Source organism: Punica granatum, chromosome 4 (assembly GCF_007655135.1).
Source record: "Punica granatum isolate Tunisia-2019 chromosome 4, ASM765513v2, whole genome shotgun sequence".
Classification (NCBI taxonomy): Eukaryota; Viridiplantae; Streptophyta; class Magnoliopsida; order Myrtales; family Lythraceae; genus Punica; species Punica granatum.
In genome coordinates this window covers 34528700-34554443 of record NC_045130.1, presented here as the reverse complement: position 1 = coordinate 34554443, position 25744 = coordinate 34528700, and the positions used below count along the sequence as shown (strand labels likewise).

The following is a 25744-nucleotide window of genomic DNA, read 5'->3' as shown; positions in this document are numbered from 1 at the left end:
TAATAAAAAACAACATTAATTAACTGAAAGTGGGAAAATCGGATAACATCTACTTGCACGGATAGATTAAGGAACATGATTGGTGCAATTTCCGAGTACAAATTCCCTGCAGTCAAATCCAGAATCAAAATCTTGTTTAATTAATAAGCTAATCTGACTTCACATGCTACACACATGCCTTGTAGTTACTTAAAAACAAGAACCTCGTAAAAAATTATCCATTTATAGTATATATATGTTTCTGTTGCTCCTTTCCTATCATTTAGTTGGGCATCTTCTTTTATGTTCTTTAACAATCATGTTGTATTTTTATCTTATGTTTAAGGGTAGTTAGTTAACTATTTTACCTTGTGACGCAATGTCGTGTAGCGTACTAATTGATAGCCATACGAACTTTTTTTTTTTTATGAATGGCAATAGAGGAAAAGGGCACGTGCCTTGCTTCTTGGAATGGTGGGAGCAACTTGTAAGTTGTAAACATGAAAGATCAATGAGTAATTTTAGCAGGAATATCGAATTTAAAATTCGATCATTTGAGACAAAATTAAAAGATTGTGTTTTTTAGATATAAAAAGCAGTTTGCAATACTATATATAAAACAAAAATTAAAAGTTCATAATTTTATACATGATCGACCCAATTTAAAATTCTGCAATTAACTCAACAAGTGAATATGAGTAACGAGCTAGTTCTGAGCAAATTTAACAATATCTTGACACGTTATAATAATTTTATGATATGATACGATCATTCATATTCTAATCGAATCATTACTTCCCATAGCAAAAAAGAATTTGCTCTATATGTGCAATTATTATTTATCGAAGAAATAACTGAAGAAATCACTTTGATAACGACCTTTTTTTTTTTACCCCTCTAGGTATTTGAACCGTTCTGACTATACTGACTAATAACAAGAGTCTTGAATATCTAGCTGACTAGGACCATGTAGTGCGTGCCCAGAGTCAAGATAAGATAGTCATGAAATTCATTTTTAAGGTGAAGCTATATGTTGTGAGCTCCGCGTTTTGCACGGTTATCAGGACTTACGATACATATTCAACTTTAATAATCTGAACCGTGTTAAATGTCCTACCGTAATTGATTTTCAGTTTATTATTATAGAATTGTTTCTTTATATATATATATATATGTATTAGTTATTTGCCCGTATTATGCATGGGTTGATTGGATAAAATTTGTTTCGTATGACTAATTCAATATTGAAAATTAATTCGATTTTCGCACTTTTTATTTATGTGCATCGAGAAATGTGAGTACGGTACATTCTTTGGAATGCATTTAACTAAAAAAAAGTTAAAAGGAATGTATGACATATTGGGATTTATAATCAACTAATTATAGTATTATGTCAATTAATAAAATTAATATCCCACATTCAATAAATCAAGAAATTGAAATAGGAAGCTTGATGTAATAATTATAAATCATGATGTCTTAATATATATACATGTATACATATATATATATACATATTTGAAAAGAATATATATGAAATTAAGTTTATGATTATATAAATATTTACTCATATTAACCACATAGAAGTAAAACTTATATATGTTGACAAATATATAGATATGATAAAATCTTTAAAAACAATTGCTAATTTCATTTATTTAAGTCTTAAGATTGAATCTTTTTAATATTTAAACATATTAACTGCATGAGAGTAAAATTTATAAATGTTGATATATATATTATGAAATTTTAAAAAAATATATTTGACTATATTTTATTTTCTTAAATCCTAAGATTGAATCTTTTTAACCTATATATTATTATTTATTTTAAAATAAAATTGAAGATTATATTAAAATACTTTTTCAAATATTTATTTTCTTTCAATATTCTATTATAGTTTTGCATTTAATGCATTATAAAATATGAAATATATATTTTTCTTATAAATAGTATTTATTAAGGTATTGACCTTTCTTTTTTGGTAGGTAATGGGGGCAAAAGGCCAAGCGAAATTAAAAGTTACAATATCGGGGCATGGAGACCCCAGAAAATGTCGTTTCGTAACAAGGGACCTAGGCCATTAAGGACCAAAGGCAAAAAATGAAAATGTTATTTGCTCAGTATGTTGTTTGCTCATCTTCGGCTCAAAATTTTGAGCTGACAAATTATGATATTATATTTTTTTTATGTGGGGTTCTAACTTTTAACAGAATTAATATGCAATTTTTCGAATAATTCACTTTTGGGTTTTTTTCCCATTGTTATTGTTTGATTTATTATGGGATTATCATATCATAAAATTGTGAGAGATGTTGCTCTTATAATTTCGAAATGTCGAGTATTAAAAGTTATTCTTTCTCTTAATAAGTGCAGAATTTGAACTTATATTATTCTATTTTTAGGGATTAATGATGCTTAACATTCAACCAACGCCTTATTTTTTAGGGAGTATCTATGATTCGGAGCCTCCTTGAAAGTGCATATTTACGGAGGCCTCGAAAAAATAAGTTTCTTTCTATTTGGCAAGGTAACTTACTATTAACAAAAGTTTTGTGGTATTCAAAATAATAAGTTTTTTATTATTTAATAAATATTTTATTATAAAAAGTATTATTATTTAATAAGTTTCTTATTATTTCATCACCGATAAATACCCGACAACTTACAACATGACAATCCCTAATTAGCCTTTGTAAAATTCTCCTTTTTTAACTTTTAATGTACCGAACAAACGTTCATCTCTATTTTTAAAGGTTCCTCATATTTTCTTTTCAATTGTGTGGGCTTCTCGCGGTTAGCAAGAAGCAGTAGCTGTGACCGACTGGACGGAGAACTAAATATAAAATGAAAAATAGAATAAAATGAAAATGAGAAAAGCTCCATGTGGCTCGTGGCTGCAATGGTCAAACGTCAAAATATGTGTTCTCACTTCTCATTTGTTTTTCCTTTTTTAATTAATCTCTCCTAATAAGCAGCGATGTTGATTGAATAATAAAAAACAACATTAATTAACTGAAAGTGGGAAAATCGGATAACATATACTTGCACGGATAGATTAAGGGACACGATTGGTGCAATTTCCGAATACAAATTCCCTGCAGTCAAATCCAGAATCAAAAGCTTGTTTAATTAATAAGCTAATCTGACTTCGCATGCTGCACTCATGCCTTGTAGTTACTTAAAAACAATAACCTAGTAAAAAATTATCCATTTATAGTGCATACATTTATTATATATATATGTTTATGTTGCTCCTTTCCTATCATTTAGTTAGGCATCTTATTTTATGTTCTTTAACAATCATGTTGTATTTTTATCTTATGGTTAAGGGTAGGTAGTTAACTATTTTACCTTGTGACGCAATGTCGTGTAGCGTACTAATTGGTAGCCATACAAACTTTTTATTTTTGAATGGCAATAGAGGAAAAGGGCACATGCCTTTCTTCTTGGAATGGTGGGGGCAACTTATAAGTTGTAATCATGAAAGAGAGGCGAGTAATCTTAGAACGAATATCGAATTTCAATATTTTTTAACGAAATTATATAAAAGAAAGACATATAAGTTAATGAAAATGAGGAAAGAACTGGGCCCCGGTCGGATTACGAACCTTAGCCACAATATCCAAAGTGTCAAATGACAGAAAGACGTGCATATTCCCATTAGGATTGGCTTTTCTTCCACTTTTCTTTTTCTATTTTCTCCTTTTTTCCATCCAAAAGATTGGCTTTTTCTTCTATAGGAGTGGTATCCATCCATCTCCTCCCTAACTTCATCCTCGCCAAGAAAAGCAAAGAAGATAAGGAAATCCATCACAAAGCAAGTATAATCCTAGACCCCCTGCCAACATTCGAGAACATACATAAGTATTTTGTGGAGCAGTGACAGAAAACAGACGGTCGTATCGCGAATATGGCAATGACTCCTTGGACGGTAATTATCGATTCAAATTAATGATCACTTAGGCTATCGCGTCGCGGTGTGGACCACTCGAGTTGGGAGTATGCGGGAAAAAAGGTATTGAAATAAACTACAATTAGGCATTGGTCACTCATTTTGCCACCTCACCTCCACAATTACTCCCCCCACCCAATTTCCTTCGCTCTCCTCCTCCGCCATAGACTGCAAAATCTTGGAAAACAGTTTTCCAGGAAAACAAAACCGGCAACGAGGTGGTCTCCACGACCGAGGGGATTTTGGCTATCTTGGTTGTTCCTCGGACATGTCGGGCGTTCTTCTTTGGGTGGTGTGCCCCAAAGGGAATGCCGCCGCAGCTTCATTGCTCGGGCTCGGGGGCGGGAAGCTCGGGAGGCAGCAGAGGCCGGGAAGGGTAAGGGTAGCGGCGATGTCGAGCGCGGTGGCGAACCCGGTGGCGAGGACGTCGGAGGAGAGGGTGTACGAGGTGGTGCTGAAGCAGGCGGCGCTGGTGAGGGAGCAGAGGAAGGAGAGGGAGAAGGCGGCGGGGACGGACGGTCTCTCCAACTGGGATCTGCTCAACGAGGCCTACGACCGCTGCGGCGAGGTCTGTGCTGAGTATGCCAAGACCTTCTACTTGGGTATTTCCTCAATCCTCAAATTTCGAATTTTTTAACGTAAATTTCGGTCTTTATCAGGTTTTCTTGTTGGGCATAAGAAGTGATTTTTGTTCCTGTCCTGTTATTTGCAGTTGATTTTGATTTTTGTTTATTGGGTTAGTTAGTTATTAACCGTCCATCACCATTTCTTCAGGTACCTTGCTCATGACACCGGAGAGAAGAAGGGCTGTCTGGGCAATCTATGGTATGTTAGTTGATCTCAGTCAACTGCCCAAGTCAAAATCCCCACTTTCAGTATTGCTTCTGCTTCACTTTTATGGATATTCTCCCATCCTTCTCGAAGAAGACCAATTTGATCTTTGACCGAGTCAATAAGCAAATCATCGATAGCAGAATTTTGTTCGGAGAGTTCGGTTTGTTAAGCTCGGGGATGTGTCCTTCGTGTTGTGTTTGCAGTGTGGTGCAGAAGGACGGATGAGCTCGTGGACGGTCCCAACGCTTCACACATAACCCCTAAAGCCCTCGACCGGTGGGAGCAGAGGCTGAACGACCTCTTCGAGGGTCGCCCTTACGATATGTACGATGCTGCTCTTGCCCACACCGTGTCAAAGTACCCCGTAGACATACAGGTATAACTCTACAGGCTGTTTAAGTGCTCGACCTCATTGATGGGCGATCCTAAGCTATCTCGAAAAAAATTGCTGAACTTTGGGGTGATATTGCTTTTTCCCCTTCTTTTGGTAGCCTTTCAAGGACATGATTGAGGGGATGAGGCTGGACCTGAAGAAGTCGAGATACAAGAACTTCGACGAGCTGTATCTTTACTGTTACTATGTGGCTGGGACCGTGGGCCTAATGAGCGTTCCTGTCATGGGGATCGCACCCGAATCAAAGGCCTCAACAGAAAGCGTCTACAATGCCGCATTAGCCCTCGGGATCGCGAACCAACTCACTAACATACTCAGGGATGTTGGTGAAGAGTGAGTACTCCTTCCCGCTCGTGCAATGCTAAGCTAAATCTTTGTAGTTCTGCTTGTTTGAATGATGAATGATCGGTGATACTTCTGTATGGTTGAGCTTCGGCTGCCATTAGATAATTACCTGAACTCATAGCTTACTCCATCTCCAATTATAATTTTCAAATGCTTATACTCGTTTGATCTCCCTGTGCAGTGCGAGGAGGGGAAGAATATATCTCCCGCAGGACGAGCTGGTACAGGCGGGACTGTCGGATGAGGACATATTCCGGGGGCAGGTGACGGACAAGTGGCGGAGTTTCATGAAGGATCAGATAAAGCGGGCGAGGATGTTCTTCGACGAGGCCGAGAAGGGCGTGGTGGAGCTGAATGCCGCCAGCCGGTGGCCTGTCTGGGCCTCCCTGTTGCTTTACAAGCAGATCCTCGACGCCATTGAAGCCAATGACTACAACAACTTCACAAGGAGGGCATATGTCGGCAAAACCAAGAAGCTCGTCTCCCTTCCCATCGCCTACGGGAGAGCTCTCGTGGGGCCTACATCTACTAAAGTGGCTGAGCTGACGAGAATTTGATCACCGGCACGGCAAATTCTTTAGGATAGTTTGCTCTTGCCCACTCTTGTATGATCAAGTCTAATGGAAGCACACAAAACCTCAAAACATCAAAAGCTCTGTAAATGCCCCCCTTCTTCTTTTTATTTTCTTTTTTCTTTTTCCTAATTTTTTCCTCACTTTCAATAGAAGTTTAGTCAAATATCATTAGGAGACTCAAGGATGTGTAGCTTCATAAGGTTGAGACAAATGTAATTCTTATATTAGTTTTCATTAAATAAAGCAAAATTCTTATTATGTCTCATCAATAATGCAAAATTCTTATCGTGTCTCTAATGATGGCAAAATTGCAAAACAATTTCCCTCTCCATTTCTATAGAATTTACAATCCATGAATATATTTTTTCTTCTTGTACAGTCGATGCCATCTATGCCGGTTCTAGTAAGCCTTAACGAGAATGTCTATTATGGTATGAATTAATGAAAAACCCGATTGAGACTGACCATATGTCGATGGTAAATTATTTGTTTTGGTATGATGATTCTCGACCGAGCCTAACCCTAATAATTGTTCTGAAAAATGTTATGCATGTAAACTCTTATATAGGAAGCTTCCATGATGAGAACCTAAACGTGACCAGTACTTACCTCTTTCTGGCTATTCGACATGATCAGTGGGCCCTTATTGGGCCCATTGTTTAATAGTGTGGCCCATTTATTTAATAGGAATTCAGTTCCTACGTTGAGGCCCATAACAAGGTCCTAGGCCCATGAAAGGACCAATTTATTTTCTTACGGTTTTTTAGGTCCTCCCCCCTTCTTTTTAAATTTTTTCAGTGGGAAGACGGGTCGAGTCCCGGTTACAAGCAAAAGCAAAACGAAACTAAGAAACACAAAAGTCGAGTACTCCGATGATATCTCCAAACAAAAACACTTCCAAAATAGTTAAGCGGGTACTGTTAGTAGAGATGTGTCATCAAATGGAATGACAAAAACTTCTCTTCAGTCAATCAACCACAATAATTATTTCTCGATCGGTATGAACGACTTGAATAATTATAATTCTAAAACGAAATTTTCTTTCAGTGTAACGAATAAGTCATTCAATTCCGGCATTAGATTCATAAAAAAAAACAAAGTTCAAATTACACTTGAGTTTATCTTTTAAGTCTTTATGTTATATGATTTAAGGATCCGTTTTTCTGATAGCGTGCAGTATAGACTATATTGAAACGACAAGCAGACATATAATTTAAGTCGTCATTTGAGCTGCTGGAGAAAAATTGCAACTGGGAGAGGGTTGCGGCTCTATATGGTACATTTGTTGATGTTGATGTCGTTAATATTTGTAATGACAATTATTCATGTCCTCTTCTTTCCAACAACTCCTCCATGAAAATTTTGACTTCCAACTTTTTTAGACAATTTCGTTTTCAATTGTTTCTTCCCCATGTCCCAGTAGTCCTTTATCAGGAATTATTCTTACAAAAAAGGGGACCGAGTTTCACTGTGTTTTGCTATATATATGTAATCAATTTGACTACTCATACTTTGCAATGAATGAAACAAATAACACAAAGATGTACATGTAACCCCACAACAATTATCGTATATGAAACATTTTGATTATCAGGCGAAAGCTTGTATCGCGCGCTACCCCTCTTTGAGTATTAATTTTCTCAATGATGATATTTAAGTAAGGACGTAAGGGTTTCGAATTTTATTACTGCTTTTAATTCCCACTCCTTCTCTCCTCAATTTTTTTTTTAAAAAAATTGGAATGTGAAAATCAGACATTATATATGATTGTAATATTCTTGTTTCTCATATATTTTTTAGTTTATTATTTTTTTCATTTTTTCTTGAAAAAGAACAACTGATGCATATTTAAGTTGAGAAAAATATATTAGATGGTTGTGATTCATTCAGGCCGCAGGTATATGGTATCTTGACTAAATACCTGACAAATAATTCTTTTGTAAAGCACATTTAACCGTGTTAAATTACTCATTTTCACTTGAGATTGGAGCATAGGTTTCTCCGACCGTCTTGATGAGTCACTACATCTAATAATATTTTCATCATGCAGACTCAGTTAAAAGAGAGAAACAAAGAAATCATTAGATGATAATTAGAAGACAATCATGGCGGCAATCATGAAAGGATGACGGATCTCATAATTTAAATAAATTAATCGACATTCATCCCCAAAAAATAAATTAATCGATTAATTACTGGGAAAATTACATTGTTACCACCACAAGTTATAAGCATCTATTTTAATAAGCACATATAATAATTAAATAAAATCTTGCACATTGCACGGGGTGCAGAAAAGCACGTGCTCTATATTTTAAATGATTGATTATGTTAGTTTAATATATAGTAGGTGACAAATAGCTATGTTCACAACAGTTATAATTGAGCATCCATGCATGTAGAATTTTCATGGGGGAATTATTTAATCAGTTTACAAATAATAAAATACGTGACTAATTATCAGATAATTAATTTTGAGAAAAGGAGAAAAAGGCGTTCGAATTTCTGAAAAAAAGTGTGGTACTTGTTTTATTATCTTTTACTTTTCCTAAACTATATGAAAACAATAAAATAAATAATGTCCGTATGCAATAAAATTAATATGGGGATTAGAGTGGCAGATGGTACGTACATATAATAGATCAGAGGGATGCTAGCTAGGGCAAAAGAAGCAAAATTGGAACTTGAAGCACATGACTATAACCGAATTGGATCTGAACTGGTTCTTCTATGAGTTCCAACTCCAATCTAGTATATGACCGACCCAAGTTATAGTTCGGTGCAGTTTACGGTCAAAAAATCATACTAGACTGATTTAATTATCACCCCATATTCACTGTACATACAAATTAAAGCCTAAAACTACTAATTATTGAACCGAACGATGCCCAACCCTAGAGAGTGCCTTTTCTGTAGCTAAATTATAGGAGTAATGTAGGGGAGGAGGAACGTGTTTGGTGCAAACGCACCTAACCACTCCATGATTTGGTGATGTAGTGAAATAGAAGATCGATGAGCACAACTGTAATATATATATATATATATATATATGTGGCTGCAAAAGGTAGAAAGTTAATGCCCGCATTTTAATTTAAATAGAAGCATGCAAAAGTTTAGGGGAATGTCACATAATTAATTAATGGAATAAACATTAGTAGATATATGTGTGTGCGTGTGTGTATGTACGCTTTCCAAAGACAATGGGCTTGTATAATATAATTAACTAATTAATAAAGCTGAGGTTTACCATTCTTTCAGTTACTTGGGGTTGGAGGAGGTAATTATATGGAAATTGCTGTATCATATGTATGCTTGTGTCTTTGTAGAAATGTATTATAATTAATTCTTATAATTCGCATGCCATGCGATTCGGTTCAAAGTTATCTGCGATGCAATTTATTATATATATATATATATATCTGAAATGGTTTTTTAGGCCCAAATTCCCATCGTAGACATGGAATTTTTAAGCAATTAGATGAACCCTAAAGGCTGTGTGGATCGGAGGATCCTTCTAAGACATTTTCTTTCGGAATTGAGAAGTCGGGAGAGTACTAGGGCTTCTAGATTTCTGGAAAAATAGAGAGCCACAGCATAAAGTTTCAGCCACCCAACCTAACATGCATGCGGCTGCCTATACATATATGTTGTGTACGCTCATATATGCTTAATTATATACCAACATGGGTTTTCATACTGTGACAATTTTGTCCCCATAATAACGTGATATTTTCCTTTAGAAAGGGCGATACTTCTATTGAAATAAGTAAAGTGCAATAGAACGATGAAATTTTAAAACTCTATGTAAATGTAAAGTATTATGCATTTCAATAGATTTATTATGCTTTTCAAAGAAACACAAGTAATCTCATTGACGAGAATCGAAGTTAAAACTGAGGCATGTATTGCTACATTATACTCTTTTTATATTGATTAGTTCTTGGATATTTTCTTTGGAGAAATCCCTTTTTTTCTTCCGATGAATTCTTGCGAGGAATTTAACTATTGTAATATATTCAAAACTGCCATATTTATACATTGAATAAGACTTCCTAAGATGATACATACATATATAAATTCTTTTTTTTTACGTATTTGTCTGATAATCAAGATGCTCCATATTCGATATTCAGTGGGACTATTCGTGCACATTTATTAGATATTAAAATTTTTATTTCATTGCACTATACTTAGGGTCTCTTTTATAATCGAAAAAATAAAATAAATTCTGTTTTTTTTTTGGTGGATGCATAAACTCTTTAATTATTTATTAGCCTCTTTGGTTGGCATGGAGTCCCATTTTCCAAAACTCAATTATACATAGCTTTTGAAAAAACGCACAAATAAGCATTAAATGTGTCGGAGAAGTGTTCTTGGCCATGGATGTAAATAGTTAACCTAGGAAGAAGGTTTAGACTCATCTTAAAAAAAAAGGAAGGAGGTTTAGTGCAATAGCACAAATTGTCAATTCGAAATCATGAAGTTTTTCGTTAGTGAAACTTCTTTACCCCTTCTTTTAGCTTTCATTATTCTAGTACTACTAGGCCTGGCCTCCCTTATAAAAACAAAAACAAAACAAAACAAATTACTAGATGAGAAGCCATTGATAAACTATATACAGTTAAATGTGAACAATATTTAATTTACGCTATAGCAGATTAAAACTTTTTAGAAGTGTCTTATGATCAAAATCAAGTTGACGCCAGAGCAAAATTAACCTTACTTAATAATTTAATAATATCTCGTAATTAATAAAAAAAGAAGGTGTAATTTTTCAATGTACATAAGCTCTCTCTCTCTCCCTCTCTCAGTCAAAGCATTCTATCAAGAAATCTTAGGAAAATATTAAAAATTCTGCATGTTCACACACCAATTTTCTTATATATTTATTTATTTAATTAGAAGAAGAATATAATATAGGGGCGAAAGCTACCGGAGATTCCATTTTGAGGAAAATAATGAGTACAAGATAATTTTGTCAATGCATGGTGTTATCTTGCTCATCTATATTCTCTGCTAAGAGAATGTAATTATATAAATAATATAATATATAAGAATAAAGCCTCCCGCCTAATCAGAAAAGATTATATTTCTTTTTGTTCATTAATTACGTCAAAATTAATGGATGATGTCTTCAAGCAATCTCCTATAAATTATTACATGTATATTTTTCTACTGTTTTTGGCATTATTTGCCCCATATGCATTGCATATTCACTCATTTATCAATTCATACACGTGCTAATTCTTTCATTTGATCGGATATGCATTATCCCAATTCATCCTCTCTATCATTATTTATCCAAAGGAAAAGTCATCGGGTTACATATATATATATATATGTATGCACACACTAAAATATCGACATAAAAGTAGAAGTTCCCTCAATATATTTAACAGAAGCATCTTTATATCCATTGTAAGAGCTCTCAAGTTTATTTAAATTTGCATGAATTTCACAAATTTCCCCTATAATTTCATGATAAAAACCGACCTCCCTTATTTATAAAATAGTACAATAATAACACCCTTGGTCGAAATTGCTGATATCCCATTTAAGTTTTCTAATCAATGCTAACATTTCATCTTCATGTACAATTTGAAAAGACATTATACCTTGCATGAAAGGAGTTTCAGTGTCCATTTTCAAAACTTATAAGGGTGTCAGCGTTCTTAGATAAGAGATATCATTGTCTTATGATTTTAGAAGTAAAGGGTGCTATTGTCTTTTAACGAACGATAGGTCGTGTTTGTATTTAGGCTATTTGACCTAATGGCTCGAGCCCATTACCACAACCACATATGCATGCTAGAGCTACCGATGCCCATTCCCATTCACAGTCCCATGCCATTCTCCATGGGAAAGTACACTAACAAAAGGGCTCATTCTATTATCCACCCAAAAGGAAAAAAGAAAAAGAAAAAGAAAAAGAAAAAGAAGGGCTCATTCGATTCTCACCAAATAAGGGTTTTCTTCGAACTTTGGTGACTCCACCTTAATGAACTTCGGGAATGCCGACTATGCTACACTACCACTACATTACCATTATTAGTCATATTTTCACTTCAGAGATCCAGTAACATAAATACTTAATCATTGTATCGTATAGACATCGTCATAAATTCTTCCAAGAAAAGTTCAAATGATCAGATTTTCAATTTGAAATCATAACCGTACACGTGATATGCGCTGCATATGATGCGTAATTATGTTTATGCACGCAGAAGTCAATATTGTATACACGAAAGAAAGGAAGTTCAATTAATAAACAGTCCAAAAGGAAGCAAGCTAGTAAGGGTTTAGTCATTCTTCTCTCTAATTATTTTTCTTGCGCATTGAAATTGAGGGGAAGTGTAGTGTGCAACACGGCAGTACAAAGATTGATGATCGAGAGTTAGGTGGGTCCGAGAGTAGGCACCGCCTTTTATTGACACGAGAAATGATGGGAGAAATCATTTTTATCTTTTTATTTTATTAAATATATTTTTTATTCGCATGTCCCAATCCTTGACTTTATCTCCTAGGAATTCTTTGCACATTTCTTTTCATCATGTCCCTTTTTTTTTTTTTTTCTTTTTCTTTTTTTAGCCCACATTCCAAATTCCTTTTGAAAAGGAATTAAACACGTTGCATGCCCTAGCTAGCTAGCCAGTTAGCTACATTTCATACACAGGCCATGCCTTATCCATACATTCTAGAAATACTGCATGTGCGCGAACTAAATTCCCTAGAGAACTTTGCATGGAAGAAATGCGCTCATGCATCAATATTACAGTACCTACGTGTGAGACGCGTATTCAATAGTTATAGATGTAGACGACTTCTGTTGTATCATGCCTGCATATTTTAAGTCTCGAAACTTCATAAGAGTACATGTATTCGATGCCATGCGAAATTGAGATTCCGATACTGAAAGACAGGGAGATCAGAAAGTCGAAACGGTTGTAGTCCACACATGGATGAGTGTCCCAAAAGTCGTTGATAACTTTTATCATAGACAGAAACCAAATGCCTAGGTTGCTTCTTTTTTTTTTTTTTTGCGTTGGAGGTAATTCGCGTGGGTAGCATATGGACGGAGGAATTTTTTCCATTACTATTTTCTAGAAAAAAAAAGACAAAGATTATATGTGAGTGATTTGATGTAACTAATTAACATAGCCAAATTCGATTTCTTGACTTTCTTCCATGATTAAATCAATCCGTCCAGCCAATTAAGTGGGGGGAGAATTTCATTTCCTTATCTTGACCAACTCCTTTTCTTACGTTAGAACACAGTCCCCTACTCTAATCATTTCCCCAAAAATAATAGATCGCCAATTCAGTCCTTAAGCTAATTAAGTAAACAACAAATGACGATTAACCCATCACATCATTAATCATGACCTAATTAATAACATATAAATTGTAATTTAAGCAGTTCGTATTTCTTCCAATTAAACGTAACAAGGAATTGGGAGATTAAGCTTGCATTTGGTTTTCGAGTTAAATCATGATCCAATTTAATTTGATTTTATATAATGATTATAAGTGTTGATAAATATATGAATGTGTAAGAATATATATATATATATATGTATATATTTATAGATGTGAAAGTAAATTGAGAATTTATTATTAAAAAATTAATTATAAAAATTATTTAGAAAAAGTATGGTTGAAAATTATTATTAAACGAAGAAAAAAGCAAAATAGCAGTAATTGCAATGTTGAATTTGTGAAAAAATAAAGTTGAGTTGGATAAAGTAAATTTTTTTATTTAAAAATCAAACAAAGATTCATACTTTCAGAGAGGGCAATTGTTGCGCAGATTGGTTAGCAAGGAAAGCAATTTTATTGTTTGTGGGTTTTCATTTTTTGTAATCAGTTCCTAATGGCCTGGATCCTCTATTGCTAGGCAATATTTTTTGGATCTCTATATCCAACTCCTGTAATTTTTAGTTTTTGCTTGGGCGTTGTCCTGTCTCGTAACCGAAAAAAAAAAACATAACAAAAATATAAATATATATATATATATATATATCTTCCTCTCAGGAGAATTTTCAGACTTTACTTTTGCACTCGCTTGATTGATAGATTTCATCCCGAGATCATTTTGTGTATTCGATTACCATACGATTAGACATTACGTGAACTCTCTAAATCTCCGCATACAGGATTATATAAGCATGTGCTATATATGTCACATATATCCTTAAAATAATATATATTTTCAGTAAGATCACAAGATATTCTCCTTTCATTGGTTGATCTAATCCCCGTGCAGTCAGGCATCGATTTGCCTTGATATGAAATGATTCCAATAAATTATGGACATCATTACCAGAATAATTCATCTATTGACAACGTGATTTGTCTACTACATTACATTCTACGGATTTCCTCCCCACTTTTGTTTGGCCGTGTAACTTATAAAAGTAGGCTATAAGATATATTATATTTATATATATATATATTTGTAAAGGAATATATATAAAAGTCTAAAGAAAGCCTTTTTACGTGTTTGCCAGAAAGTCTTTGGTCATTGAGACTGCGGGCTGTTGTTGTATAGCCAATAATATTCCTTCCAATTTACCCTGTTCAGAGATCTTTGCCGCATTTATATATGCTTTCATTTCCTCTCTGTGTCCATCTTTATTATAGCCAGCCGATTTTTCTTTGATATATATACATCTAACCCTCTTTATCCATCTCTGAGACTAGCATTTCCGTGAAACTCGTCGGCTAATTTCTAGCTAATTCTCCCGTGATGAGCTCAAGATCATCGAGGAGGTCAAGGTCGATGATGTCTCACAGAACTGCAGTTCGCCAGTACAACAAATCCGATCACCCCCGTCTTCGGTGGACACCCGAGCTTCATGAACACTTTGTCGAAGCCGTGGATCAACTTGGGGGAAAGAATAGTAAGTTTTATTATTAGCGCGAGCCTATGTATATATATACTTGGGATGTGTACTTTTTAGATCACGAGTAGAGTTTCATTAGTACAACCAAAAGAAATCAATTGATACGATCTCAAAGCAGAATAATCTCGAAAAAAGAACTGATAGAAGAAGAACAGGAGGAAGGATTAATATTAGATCAGCATGAGCTAGCTAATCTGGGGTTCGATTTTTGCTTCTGTGTTCAGATGCAACTCCTAAACGGATTCTGCAGGCGATGAGGGTGGAAGGATTGCAGATTTCTCATATCAAGAGCCATCTTCAGGTGTGTATATAGCTAGGCTAGGTTTTCATTTATATACCAAGCTATATATAATTTTAATCTTTTCCCCCTTAAAAAAACAAATATAAGCCTAGATCTAGCAATAACTAATTAACTAATTAGGAATATTGCTTATACAGGGCTTGGCTAGGGCTATTATACAGTAGAAAGTAATCACTGGCATATTATATATTTCCTATAAGGACACTATCATTAGCCTTAAAATCAAACTATATATATGTATACAGATACACATCTTTATTGGGGCTTCGTTTCTTTTGGTTCTTTGGGATTTTGGCCTCATCTGTCTAACGGAAAAGAAAAGGAAAATATGGCATTTTTTTTATAAAAATTAAATTTCCTGATTTTTCTCGGAGAATTTACTCGATATCGGGCTTTTTGGAAGTCCTAACTGGGAATTCATAACAACATACAGCAAATTAATAGTGATAAAGGACAAACAATGTCTTTATTAATTAGATGAACCTTTTAGAGCAGTGGGTAGTAGTGATCTTTTGAATTCAATAATCAGCCCAAAAAAAAAAGAATTCAATAATATAACATTAAATCGACACAAAATTTTACAACGAGTTTGGTTTGACAATAGCATTTTTAAAATGAGATTTTGATTTTGAAAAGGACAAAATGGAGTGATGGTGTCGTGAATTTATTATAATAGAATCATATTATAATGAAGTGATATAAATGTTTATGTATGGGGCCCACCTATTTAACTTTTAATGAGTTATTTTGTTTGGTTGTAGGTAGAATTAAGTTAAGTTATAATTTTAAAATTACACTTACAAACCAAATGAGCCTTTAATATCTAAAACTGTACTGATATAGGCGGAGAGAAAACAAAACATACTATAATCTTACTTGCTTTATCTTAATTTTTTTTCTTTTTCTTTTTTATTTTTAATAAAAGATGAAATATTGACATTGTTGTATAATTAAATATATACTGCTTGATATATCTACAGATGTATCGAAGCAGCAGTAAGGATCTCGGTGACATTGACATCCTTAATCCATTAACTGACCGATGCTTATATGGAAGAAGAAATACGGGCTCGGAGCATCTTGGGATCATCACCAGTTGCCTTCAGCAAGACAGGTTTGATTTTCCATTTCCATCTCATATATATACATACAAACACACACAAAAATATCATTACAAGTTTCTTAAATAACTTTTCTTGATAAATTATTTGGTAATATTTTCTCGAATAAGCCGCACATTTGTTAATTATCGTGTTCTCTGATCTGTAATTAATGAAGAAATGAATATACACATAAATAATTCATCTCCTGTTCAATAATCCCTGATTTTTATAACTTTTACTCATTTTTATTAGTGACAATATCCGATTAATTAAAATTTAATATAGTAACTCTTGCATAAAATAAAACTGGCCTTTTTCCAAGGCAATGTTAGTTTCTCTTTAAACTTGTATTAGAATGTTCAAAAAAGTATTAAAATCGTAATGGAGAACATCTTGGATTTGAAATGGTTCATAAATATACTAATGACCTTTACCACACAAATGAGTAAAGAATATGCCTTTTTGATAGTTCGAGACACTATATTATCTGATGAAAGCATATGCCTTATTTCTCCTTCTCCTGTCCTATCACTAGATCCATGCATGGACATCTGCTTTAACCAAAAAGTAAAAATAAAAATTAACTCGTGAAATCATCGTAATGAGCATGACCAAATTTTTTATCAGGTGATTACTTACGTAATATATTCTAACCTCGTGAGCTCCATACATTAATTCATACAATGAAAACACTTCATTTCCTTTTAATCTTTTATATCAAAATTACAATACATTATCTACCATAAATATTGATTGGATTTTGCAAATATGCTTTTTTTTTTATTCAATGTACTGCAATGGCTGTCCTATGATGAAGTATATAAATATTTACTATAGGTTTTCTTCTGCAGATATCTAACATCTACGAATTAGGGATTTCTATAAACACCCATAGTGCTTTACTACTCCTTTTTATATATAGATCAGAATGAAGTATATAAATACTTTCATTGTTCTATAATGAAGTATAAAAAGCAAAACTAAGTAAATTCCACAATATTGCGTACATTTATTTCCTATTTTCACGTCAGGCATCTTCTAAATAATAGAATTGAAATACATTCACCTTATAGAAAAAAACACAAGGAATTTCTGTTTTCATAAAATATATACAGCCATTCTACTTTTTGCATCTTTATTATGAATTTAGTCTCTTTAATTGAGTTGCATGCAACCTCCGTTTATATCTGTACTACTACAAAAGTGAGAACAAAATGTTTCATTTAGCTTTTTTTTGTTAGTGAATTACGGGGCCGAAGCCCTAAGTACATTAAAAAACAGGAGTTTTCTATTTTATATATATATATATATATATATATATATTACTATCCCTCATCAATTACATTAATCAACAATGCAATTGATAAATTTAGCCTTTTGTTTCTTTTCCTTATGGAGGAACTTATCTTTGAATGAAACAGTTTTATCATGAAATCAGTGATCGGTGAATGTGACATTAATCATGAAGTAACATCAACCGCAAAGATGAGATGCCTACATTGATAATATACATACAGTCGCTACTTTTCATTGTTTGTCAAGGAAATGCGCATTTCAAGAAATTGAAGGTGTAATGTTTTGAAGTTTTTTATTGCTACAAAATTCATCCCTGTCATAATCTTTTTGCGTTGCATAAACTCGATTTATGTATTAGTGATAAATTAATATATATTTATAAATACACTTTGTTTTAATTTCGGTCATACCACTAAATTTACTGTTATAGAATAGACAGAAGGATAAAAATTAGTGCAAGAAAGAGAGGACAAAGGTACAAGTATAATAAATAGTTATCTTTCGCTTTAAAGTTTTAAAATTTAGTGAAATGTTATTTTTTTGGATGTGTACCATCCCGACTAATCCAGTTCGCGCCAGATCAATCTACTTAAGGGTAAAACTCTTCCGATCAAGGATTGTTTTCGCAATTTCGAAAGATTGAGCATTAAAAGATTATTTTCCTCCCAATAAGTGCACATCTTAGGGAACTCGAACTAGTGTTCTCCTCTTTATGCGGATTAAAGTTACTTACTTAATCAACACTTTTTATATTTTCTAAAAAGAACTTCTAATTTAACTTTACTGATAGTACCTATACTCAAGTCAATGTTACATGCTATTTTACTTTAATTACTTTATGCAGAATCATATTCTACCACACACTAAACTTAATTCTTTTACTTTTACGAATTTACGAATTTATGAGATGGAAATGAGTAGATCTTGTTCCATCTCTAGAATGAAAGTAAGCTATATAGACTCTCGACCAGACTCTTTAAATTCGATAAACTCTATGAGTCGACCAAGTTTACTTTTTTTTGAAATTAAAAGGGAAAGAAAGAAAAAGAAAAGAATTCCAACCCATGGGTTCGAGCACATAAACTTTTATAATTTGAAAATCAAAACAAAATAACATGATGCTTGTATATCTTTTTCTTTTTCAAACCAGTTCTCACGAGTTTTTTCTTTTCTCAGTATATTATTCTAATGTATTTTGGTTATATATTCAAGCTCAATTGACGTGGAGTTGGATTTATTTTATTTTATTTTTAGTTATAGGGATTTGAAATTTAGTTGATTTTGAGTTGATGTGTCTAAACCTTTATCTTTATCTTTTTCATTTACATGTACATGTACATATAATAGTGTGTATATTATGATACTTAGAGTTGCATGGTTTATAAACTCTACGATTTTAGTACATGAGCTTATGGAACGAGTTTATGGGACTCCTACCGAATCTACTTAAACCCTATCGATTTTGATAACCTTGTCCCGTCACTTTTCCGCGACTTAGTTCTTACATGTATTTGTTTTCAATGGCATATTTTAGTGGAGTTTATGTTATGTCAACCAAACACTAGCTAGGGCAAAAATCATAAGATTGATAAAATTTGTTTCAATAAGCTAATATTCTATTATTAATAAGTAATTATCAAATGCAAACTTAGTCCTTTGTACTAATTGACAGGATTGGGAGAGATTATTACAATGGCACACATTACCTAGGAGTTCCAATATCTTTGGGAGGTCGAAATTGGAGCTCTCAGACAGAAGAAGACATCGATATGAATGTTAGCCTCGAGGTACATATACTCGATTGACTTAATACTTATATGTTCTGATATTTGGTCTCACAATTTGCACGAGCTTCAGTCGCCTTCGCATCTGAAACAGAGCTAATCACAAAGAAGGATCGAATCGTTCCTTTTCGATAACAAATATATGTCAGTTTAAATCTAACTATTCCCAGAGCAAAATTTTGAGCTGAGCTTAGTTATTAGCTTCTTATTACCAGTCCATTATTCGTACATCGACACTCTATATCAAATGTGATATCATAACATTATCTCAAAACTATAGTTATGTATATATCGGCATTGGCATATAGAATAATTTTAGACGTAGCATGACTTGAAGCTCTCGGATGAGAGAAGTAGTTCTAACTTTTACTCGGCTATAATTGATCATGCAATCGGCTGTTTGATCGAAGAGCCATTGGAACGATGGACTAGTACTTTTTCACATATTCGAAATCGATTGCTAGATTGGAATGCTCTCTTCTAATTGTATTCTTCTCGATGTTTGGGCAGGAAGAAATGTGTTTCTCGAAGGACGAAGAAAATCGGGATGATCAGGAGCTGAGTGAAAACTGTGAACTCTCACTGTCTTTCAATTCATCAGTTGTGGCGCAAAGTGGAGAAGACAAAGAGTCATCGTCGTGGCCACATTTAGAAGATCATTCCTTGCATTCTAACTCTCCCTCCCCTCACATTAATTTGGACCTAACCATCTAAGTAAATTATTTTTCCATAATCATTATTATTACTATTTTCATCATTCACGTCATATATTGATATGATTATTCCCTTCATTTTCATGTAACAATAATATTATTATCACAACTATTGTAATAGCTTAGACAATTTTTATTACTCGGGAAGTTGGTTGTACATTAATTCATGAGGAGATCTAATAATTTAATTTGGGCCTTTTTAGCTCTGATGTTTTTATTAAGAAATTGAATACGGCCTCCTTCAGCGTAGGCCCAATAAATGGTGATCTGAATTCCAAAAGGCCCAAGTGTAGAGCTTTGTTTCCCGAGACTAGTCCGACTAACTCAAAGTACCACCGGGTTCGAATGACAGACTCTGCTCGACTGATGATCATTACCATCTGACAATGTCTTCTCAAAAATCAATTGGCAACCGAAACCCAAGACTTCCGCTCGCTTCATAACCTGCAGTGAGTTTTAGCCTTGGCGAATCGCCACCGAGCGCATTTCCCTTCGTCGCTCGTAAGTACGTAAACTTACAGAAAACCCAGAAAAGGTATATCCCGTACATCACGTGACTGTAACTAACACCATGATGGTCACATCCAGCTTTCATTATCATCGAACTACTAATTACAAGTTTCAATCTGGTTTCCGTTCACTATCGACTATAACGAAACTGAAGATTTAAGAAATATCACGCCTGTACCTATCTCAAAGATCAAACTAGATTTCATTTGCTTGAGTCCGTCTTTAGCCCTCCTTCGAACTTTTCTTACACAAGGGAGGACAATTTCAAGCACGAGTTATCGACTGGTCTTTACATCTTTTTACTGCCTCTTCGCTAAAGTCTTCCTCAGGCCCTTGATGATCTTCCCGAACCACATCAGGTTCATAATGGAGAGCGCAAGTGGTACTCCAAACACTAGAAGCTTCCCAAAGTCGTGCATCTGCTTAACCTACTCGAGGACAGAAAGGAACAGCAGAAATGACAGGGTCAATCATTAGAGCCCAATGTGAGGACAACAGCGAGGAAGATGTACAAGGATACCTTGAAGCATCTTGATAACATGCTAATCATCTATATAAACCGTAACCTATAATTCCTGTCACTGTATGACATGAGCATCAATTTTGGGTCGATTCCATATAACTAATGGCATTTAGTACCTCCAATTTATCTCAGAATTGGGACAATTTGATGTCAATTGCGTGCTTTTCATCACATTTAGGCATAATTTCATGTCTGGTTGAGTCGTATTGTCAATTGCCCAAAAGGTAACGTGAATTTGATCCATTGATAATCCGACTAAAATATTGCAATTAATAGATGACTGTTACTTGAGTTTAAAAAAATCACTTAAATCGTCTGAGTGGATAATATTACCTGGTCAAAATGCAAGGATACATGGTAAAACATGTAAATGAACAGGAGGATTCTGGCTACCTGCACAGGAAATTACATTTCAAAATGTCAGAGCGATTTAAGCAAATTCCAATTAATAGTAGGCTCAACGAGCAATGCCAATATATATATATATACGATAAAAATATGTGAAAAAATTCAGGATCCACGCACCAGCCATGCCAAAAATATAACCACTCCATTTAAAAGATACGCTTTGGACTTCTTCAAACCTGCAGTGTCAAGGTACCTTAAACCAGGAAAACATTTTTGTTATATTAATGAGAGATAAGCGCCAACAAGTTTTATAATCTTTCAATTGAGGATTACCATCTCAAGTTAATTCCTGGAGTTGTGGTCTCAGATATCAGAACCATGAAAGTGTAGAGCTGCCCTTCGGCGGTCAACATAGAATATGCTATTGCTGAAACAGATAGGAAATGATGGACCACCTGGAACAATTTTCTTGTTAACATGTGATGAGCATCATGTAAAATACTTATTCTAAAGACACAATTTCAGGTAAAAATATAAACAAAGGGATGAAAATGATTGTATGCGTTAGACAACGAGTCTGCATGCAGGTACCTGTACCTGGAAAGCCTAGGTATTGACGATTCCATTCAAAACTAACAATAAGTGCACAAGATGTAGAGAAGGATCTAATAATCAGGGAGAAAATTACTCACATACTCCAATCCACCAAGAGAAGGGTAAAACCAAAAAATCATCGCCAGATCAGCAACAAAGTAACCAACAGAACCCTGCCAAGGAATATCAATTTTAAGTAAAATTCTCAGGACTGAAAGATGTAGGAGAAGTTGTTGCCAAAGATACGACAAAGTGCAGAAGAAATAATATGGCAATATCCAAGTTAAGATGCGGTAGGAAATACCAGCAGATACCAAAAGAAGCACATAAAAGATAAGTCAGGATGCTGATACTAAGAAAGAAGTGTTGAGCATACTGGAAGGGGCTAACTGGAGAGAAGAGGCCTTACCCCCAACGTAGCGATAGACAATAAAGAACTTCGATGGGTGATATAGGCTGGAATTCTGCTAGTTGTATATAAATCTGACCAGAACACAAGGTACAATGATATAGCTGTGATGAAAATGGCATGGACAGTTGATATAGCCCTGCAGACATAATTTAATAAGTATTGCAACCTTGATATGGGGAAGAAAGAAAATGGAACCAAGGTGAAAACCCTCCAATTACCGATTATTCCACTCCACCCGCTTTATACTTGGGAGGCTCAAGTAGCTCTTGAAATACAAAGCACTGAGTAACTGGGTAAGGTCATACACCTGCAGTTAAAAGCAAGATGAATGATACAATGAATGAAAACCAGATAAAGAAACAGTATAAACATGTCTGGATAACTTAGTGACTTTGTCATACATTGGGACAAGACCCATAATTCCGCAACTTGACAACAGTATGCAAATGAATTAAAGATTAAAGAACCGTCTTGAAAGGAATAAAATATACCAATTTGCAAGCAAGAACTCCACCAATAACGGAAGTGTAGGGAACGAAAGTATCGGCCAACAGGTATTCCTTCAGCAGCTGTTCTGCCTGGTTTTGGTAAGATTCAATTACCCTACCGGTTCCCGCAGCGTCCAGCATCGCAATGAGATGGCTCGACCAACAAATAATGTGCTTCCCCTTTGCGTAATATTCTTTAGCCTTCCGATCTTTAGTAGGCAGTTATCTGGAAAGAAGAGTTCGGACAGTCAATCAAATTCCCAAAACCATCTGCTGCCAGAGCCAGGAAAAGATTTGCACAGCAGAAAGCAATCCAAGCATCAAATGTCTGTAAGCGCACCCAAAAGACGAAAATTCAATCCGAAGCTAATCAAAATTGTATACAAATTTTATTCAGACGGCTAGCACAGGCTGAAAGAGGGGCTGATTTCGAGGCTTAAACAACATCTGCCATGAATGCATTGCTCGATAACCCATCAAGAACCCAACATTGCAGGGAAAGACTCCCTACTTCTGATCACCAGTCAAAGGATAACCACTGAATTTGAAGTTTGCATGAACAATCAAGAACAAGACGCACCTCATCAAGAACGCTACACCAAACACAACCACCTCCATAGACACACAAAAGACACAGGACCTTGTCCAAATACGCTCATCTAGACATGCAAACGATACTTTCCCCAAGCAAATCGAAGACCTAAGCGCGGAGGTTACCTCCCGGATGGCCAAACCAACCGGGTGGAGCAAACTCAAACGGAACGTCCCAATTAGCGTGGTGTGCACGCACGGGCACCTAAATCAAAGAACACGCCAAAATGACGCGACGACGGAGGTCAATGTCCTGCTTACTGGAGGACGCCGAAGCTCCGGTGGGAACTCGCCGGAAACCGCCACGAAGAGAGAGAAACGAACGAGAGAAAGAGAAGAGAGAGGAGAAGATTCTGGTAATCTTTTATTAACAGAGGGCCACAGAGAAAGGAAGAAGAAGAAGAAGAGAGTAAAATATATTTAAGGGGAGGTCCTCAATTATCGACGTGTCCTACTCAATTATCCTACGTGGCCCAAGCCGACCAATCGAATCGCACCGATCATCCGTACGTGGCAGTCCACGTCTAACACGACGATGGCATCATTCCCCCTAGACGTGTGGAAATGTTAAATAAGTAAAAAACCGCGTCGTTATCGCATGCCTAGGTGATGATCTAAAATCCTCCATTTAAAATTCCACAACGCAGTTCTACTATCAAACAGACGCACCGTCTTATGACGCATCGCTTTGATTTTATGGTAGGATTACCCGTACTTCAATATCAAACGCGCAAGATCTAATATTTGGAACCACTTAATACATAATCAATACAGATCGTGCAACCAATGCGTTTGTATTGTCATGTCATTGTTCGGCCATTGAAGTGCATAACAAGTCCATTAAATTTTTGGAATGTACCAAACTCTACTGTTTAATAATGTCGAATGATTTGGACCACACGTGTCATCTAACACGTCGATCGCATTATATTACTCTTTCAGGTGTCAAATAATAAAGGAGATCTTTATTCGACTGGTAAAAATTTCAAGTGGTAAGTTAGAAATTTTGCAATTAATGCAATGCAATCCATGAAAATGAGTAACAGCTAGTTCTAAGCAAATGCACCATGTCTTGATACATTATAATAATTTCACAATATGAATCATTACTTTTCACAGCTAAAAAGAATTTGCTCTATCTGTATTCTACGATGAAATCAAAGGAGCCCACTTTATTAGCAACCATTTTTACATCCAAAATCAGAATCACTGTAGTATATGATCACTGCCGATCGACGCGTTTTTATTGTTGTGGTCACTATCTAGCCATTGGAGTATGTGAGAGATCCAGTAAACTTTGGAATGTACCTCTTTTTAACTATGTACGGAGCTCTCATGTTTAATAATGTCAAGTGAATTGGATTACGCGTATCATCTAACACGTCGACCACATTATTTAACTCTTCTAATGATCTAACACCTTATGAGGCTGCTTCTGACCTGATCCCTCATGGGGGAGGCCTTGTTGCAGCTCCCGCCCCTGCACTTGTGGGCACAATTGCAAGGATGCAGAGGTTTGCTGGCGGCTCCTACCCCCCACGGTAGTCGGTCGTCGGCCCCTTCTGGAATCATCGGCGGCCTCATCCCCGGGATGGAGGCCACCGGCGAGCATCCAATCCTTGACAAATCCTCAGCCTTGGGCTCGTTTTTTTTTTTTTTAACTCTTTCTTCAAATCTTTAATACTGTTTGTGTTATTTAATATATATTTTGATGATATGACACACCACATCAACTAGAAGACAGAAAATAAAGATGACATGTCATCTGAAAAATTATAAAATTCGATCATTTGAGACAAAATTAAAAGATTGTGTTTTTAGATATAAAAAGCAGTTTGCAATACTATATATAAAACAAAAATTAAAAGTTCATAATTTTATACATGATCGGCCCAATTTAAAATTCTGCAATTAACTCAACAAGTGAATATGAGTAACTAGCTAGTTCTGAGCAAATTTAACCATATCTTGACACGTCATAATAATTTTATGATATGATACGATCATTCATATTCTAATCGAATCATTACTTCCCATAGCAAAAAAGAATTTGCTCTATATGTGCAATTATTATTTATCGAAGAAATAACTGAAGA

At 34.8% G+C, this 25744-nt stretch overlaps 3 protein-coding genes across 6 annotated transcripts; 2 read left to right on the top strand and 1 right to left on the bottom strand.

Moving 5' to 3' along the window:
- The first annotated feature begins 3899 nt into the window (after positions 1-3899).
- LOC116205576 (phytoene synthase 2, chloroplastic-like) lies at positions 3900-6347 on the top strand. Its single transcript, XM_031538204.1, has 5 exons — positions 3900-4536; positions 4709-4759; positions 4972-5144; positions 5260-5495; positions 5689-6347. The coding sequence occupies exons 1-5, from the start codon at positions 4203-4205 to the stop codon at positions 6062-6064; spliced, it is 1170 nt and encodes a 389-aa protein (XP_031394064.1). The 5' UTR covers positions 3900-4202; the 3' UTR covers positions 6065-6347.
- Positions 6348-14618: 8271 nt separating this feature from the next.
- On the top strand, positions 14619-20394 carry LOC116205959. The gene is made up of 5 exons (XM_031538670.1): positions 14619-14982; positions 15210-15286; positions 16267-16400; positions 19358-19472; positions 19980-20394. Exons 1-5 carry the CDS (start codon positions 14829-14831, stop codon positions 20181-20183), a joined length of 684 nt encoding a protein of 227 aa, XP_031394530.1. The 5' UTR covers positions 14619-14828; the 3' UTR covers positions 20184-20394.
- A 294-nt stretch (positions 20395-20688) lies between these two features.
- LOC116205958 (TLC domain-containing protein 4-like) lies at positions 20689-24102 on the bottom strand. 4 transcript variants are annotated; one of them, XM_031538669.1, is made up of 9 exons: positions 23638-24102; positions 23061-23283; positions 22788-22876; positions 22567-22705; positions 22256-22330; positions 21897-22018; positions 21741-21799; positions 21549-21608; positions 20689-21120 (listed from the first exon to the last, which is right to left on the bottom strand). In XM_031538669.1, the coding sequence occupies exons 2-8, from the start codon at positions 23196-23198 to the stop codon at positions 21553-21555; spliced, it is 678 nt and encodes a 225-aa protein (XP_031394529.1). In that variant the 5' UTR covers positions 23199-23283; positions 23638-24102; the 3' UTR covers positions 20689-21120; positions 21549-21552. The 4 variants fall into 4 exon arrangements, with proteins under 4 accessions (XP_031394529.1, XP_031394527.1, XP_031394526.1 ...); XM_031538667.1 differs by having other exon boundaries at positions 21741-21816; positions 23910-24059; XM_031538666.1 differs by having other exon boundaries at positions 21741-21816; positions 23638-24057.
- Between the last annotated feature and the right edge of the window lie 1642 nt (positions 24103-25744).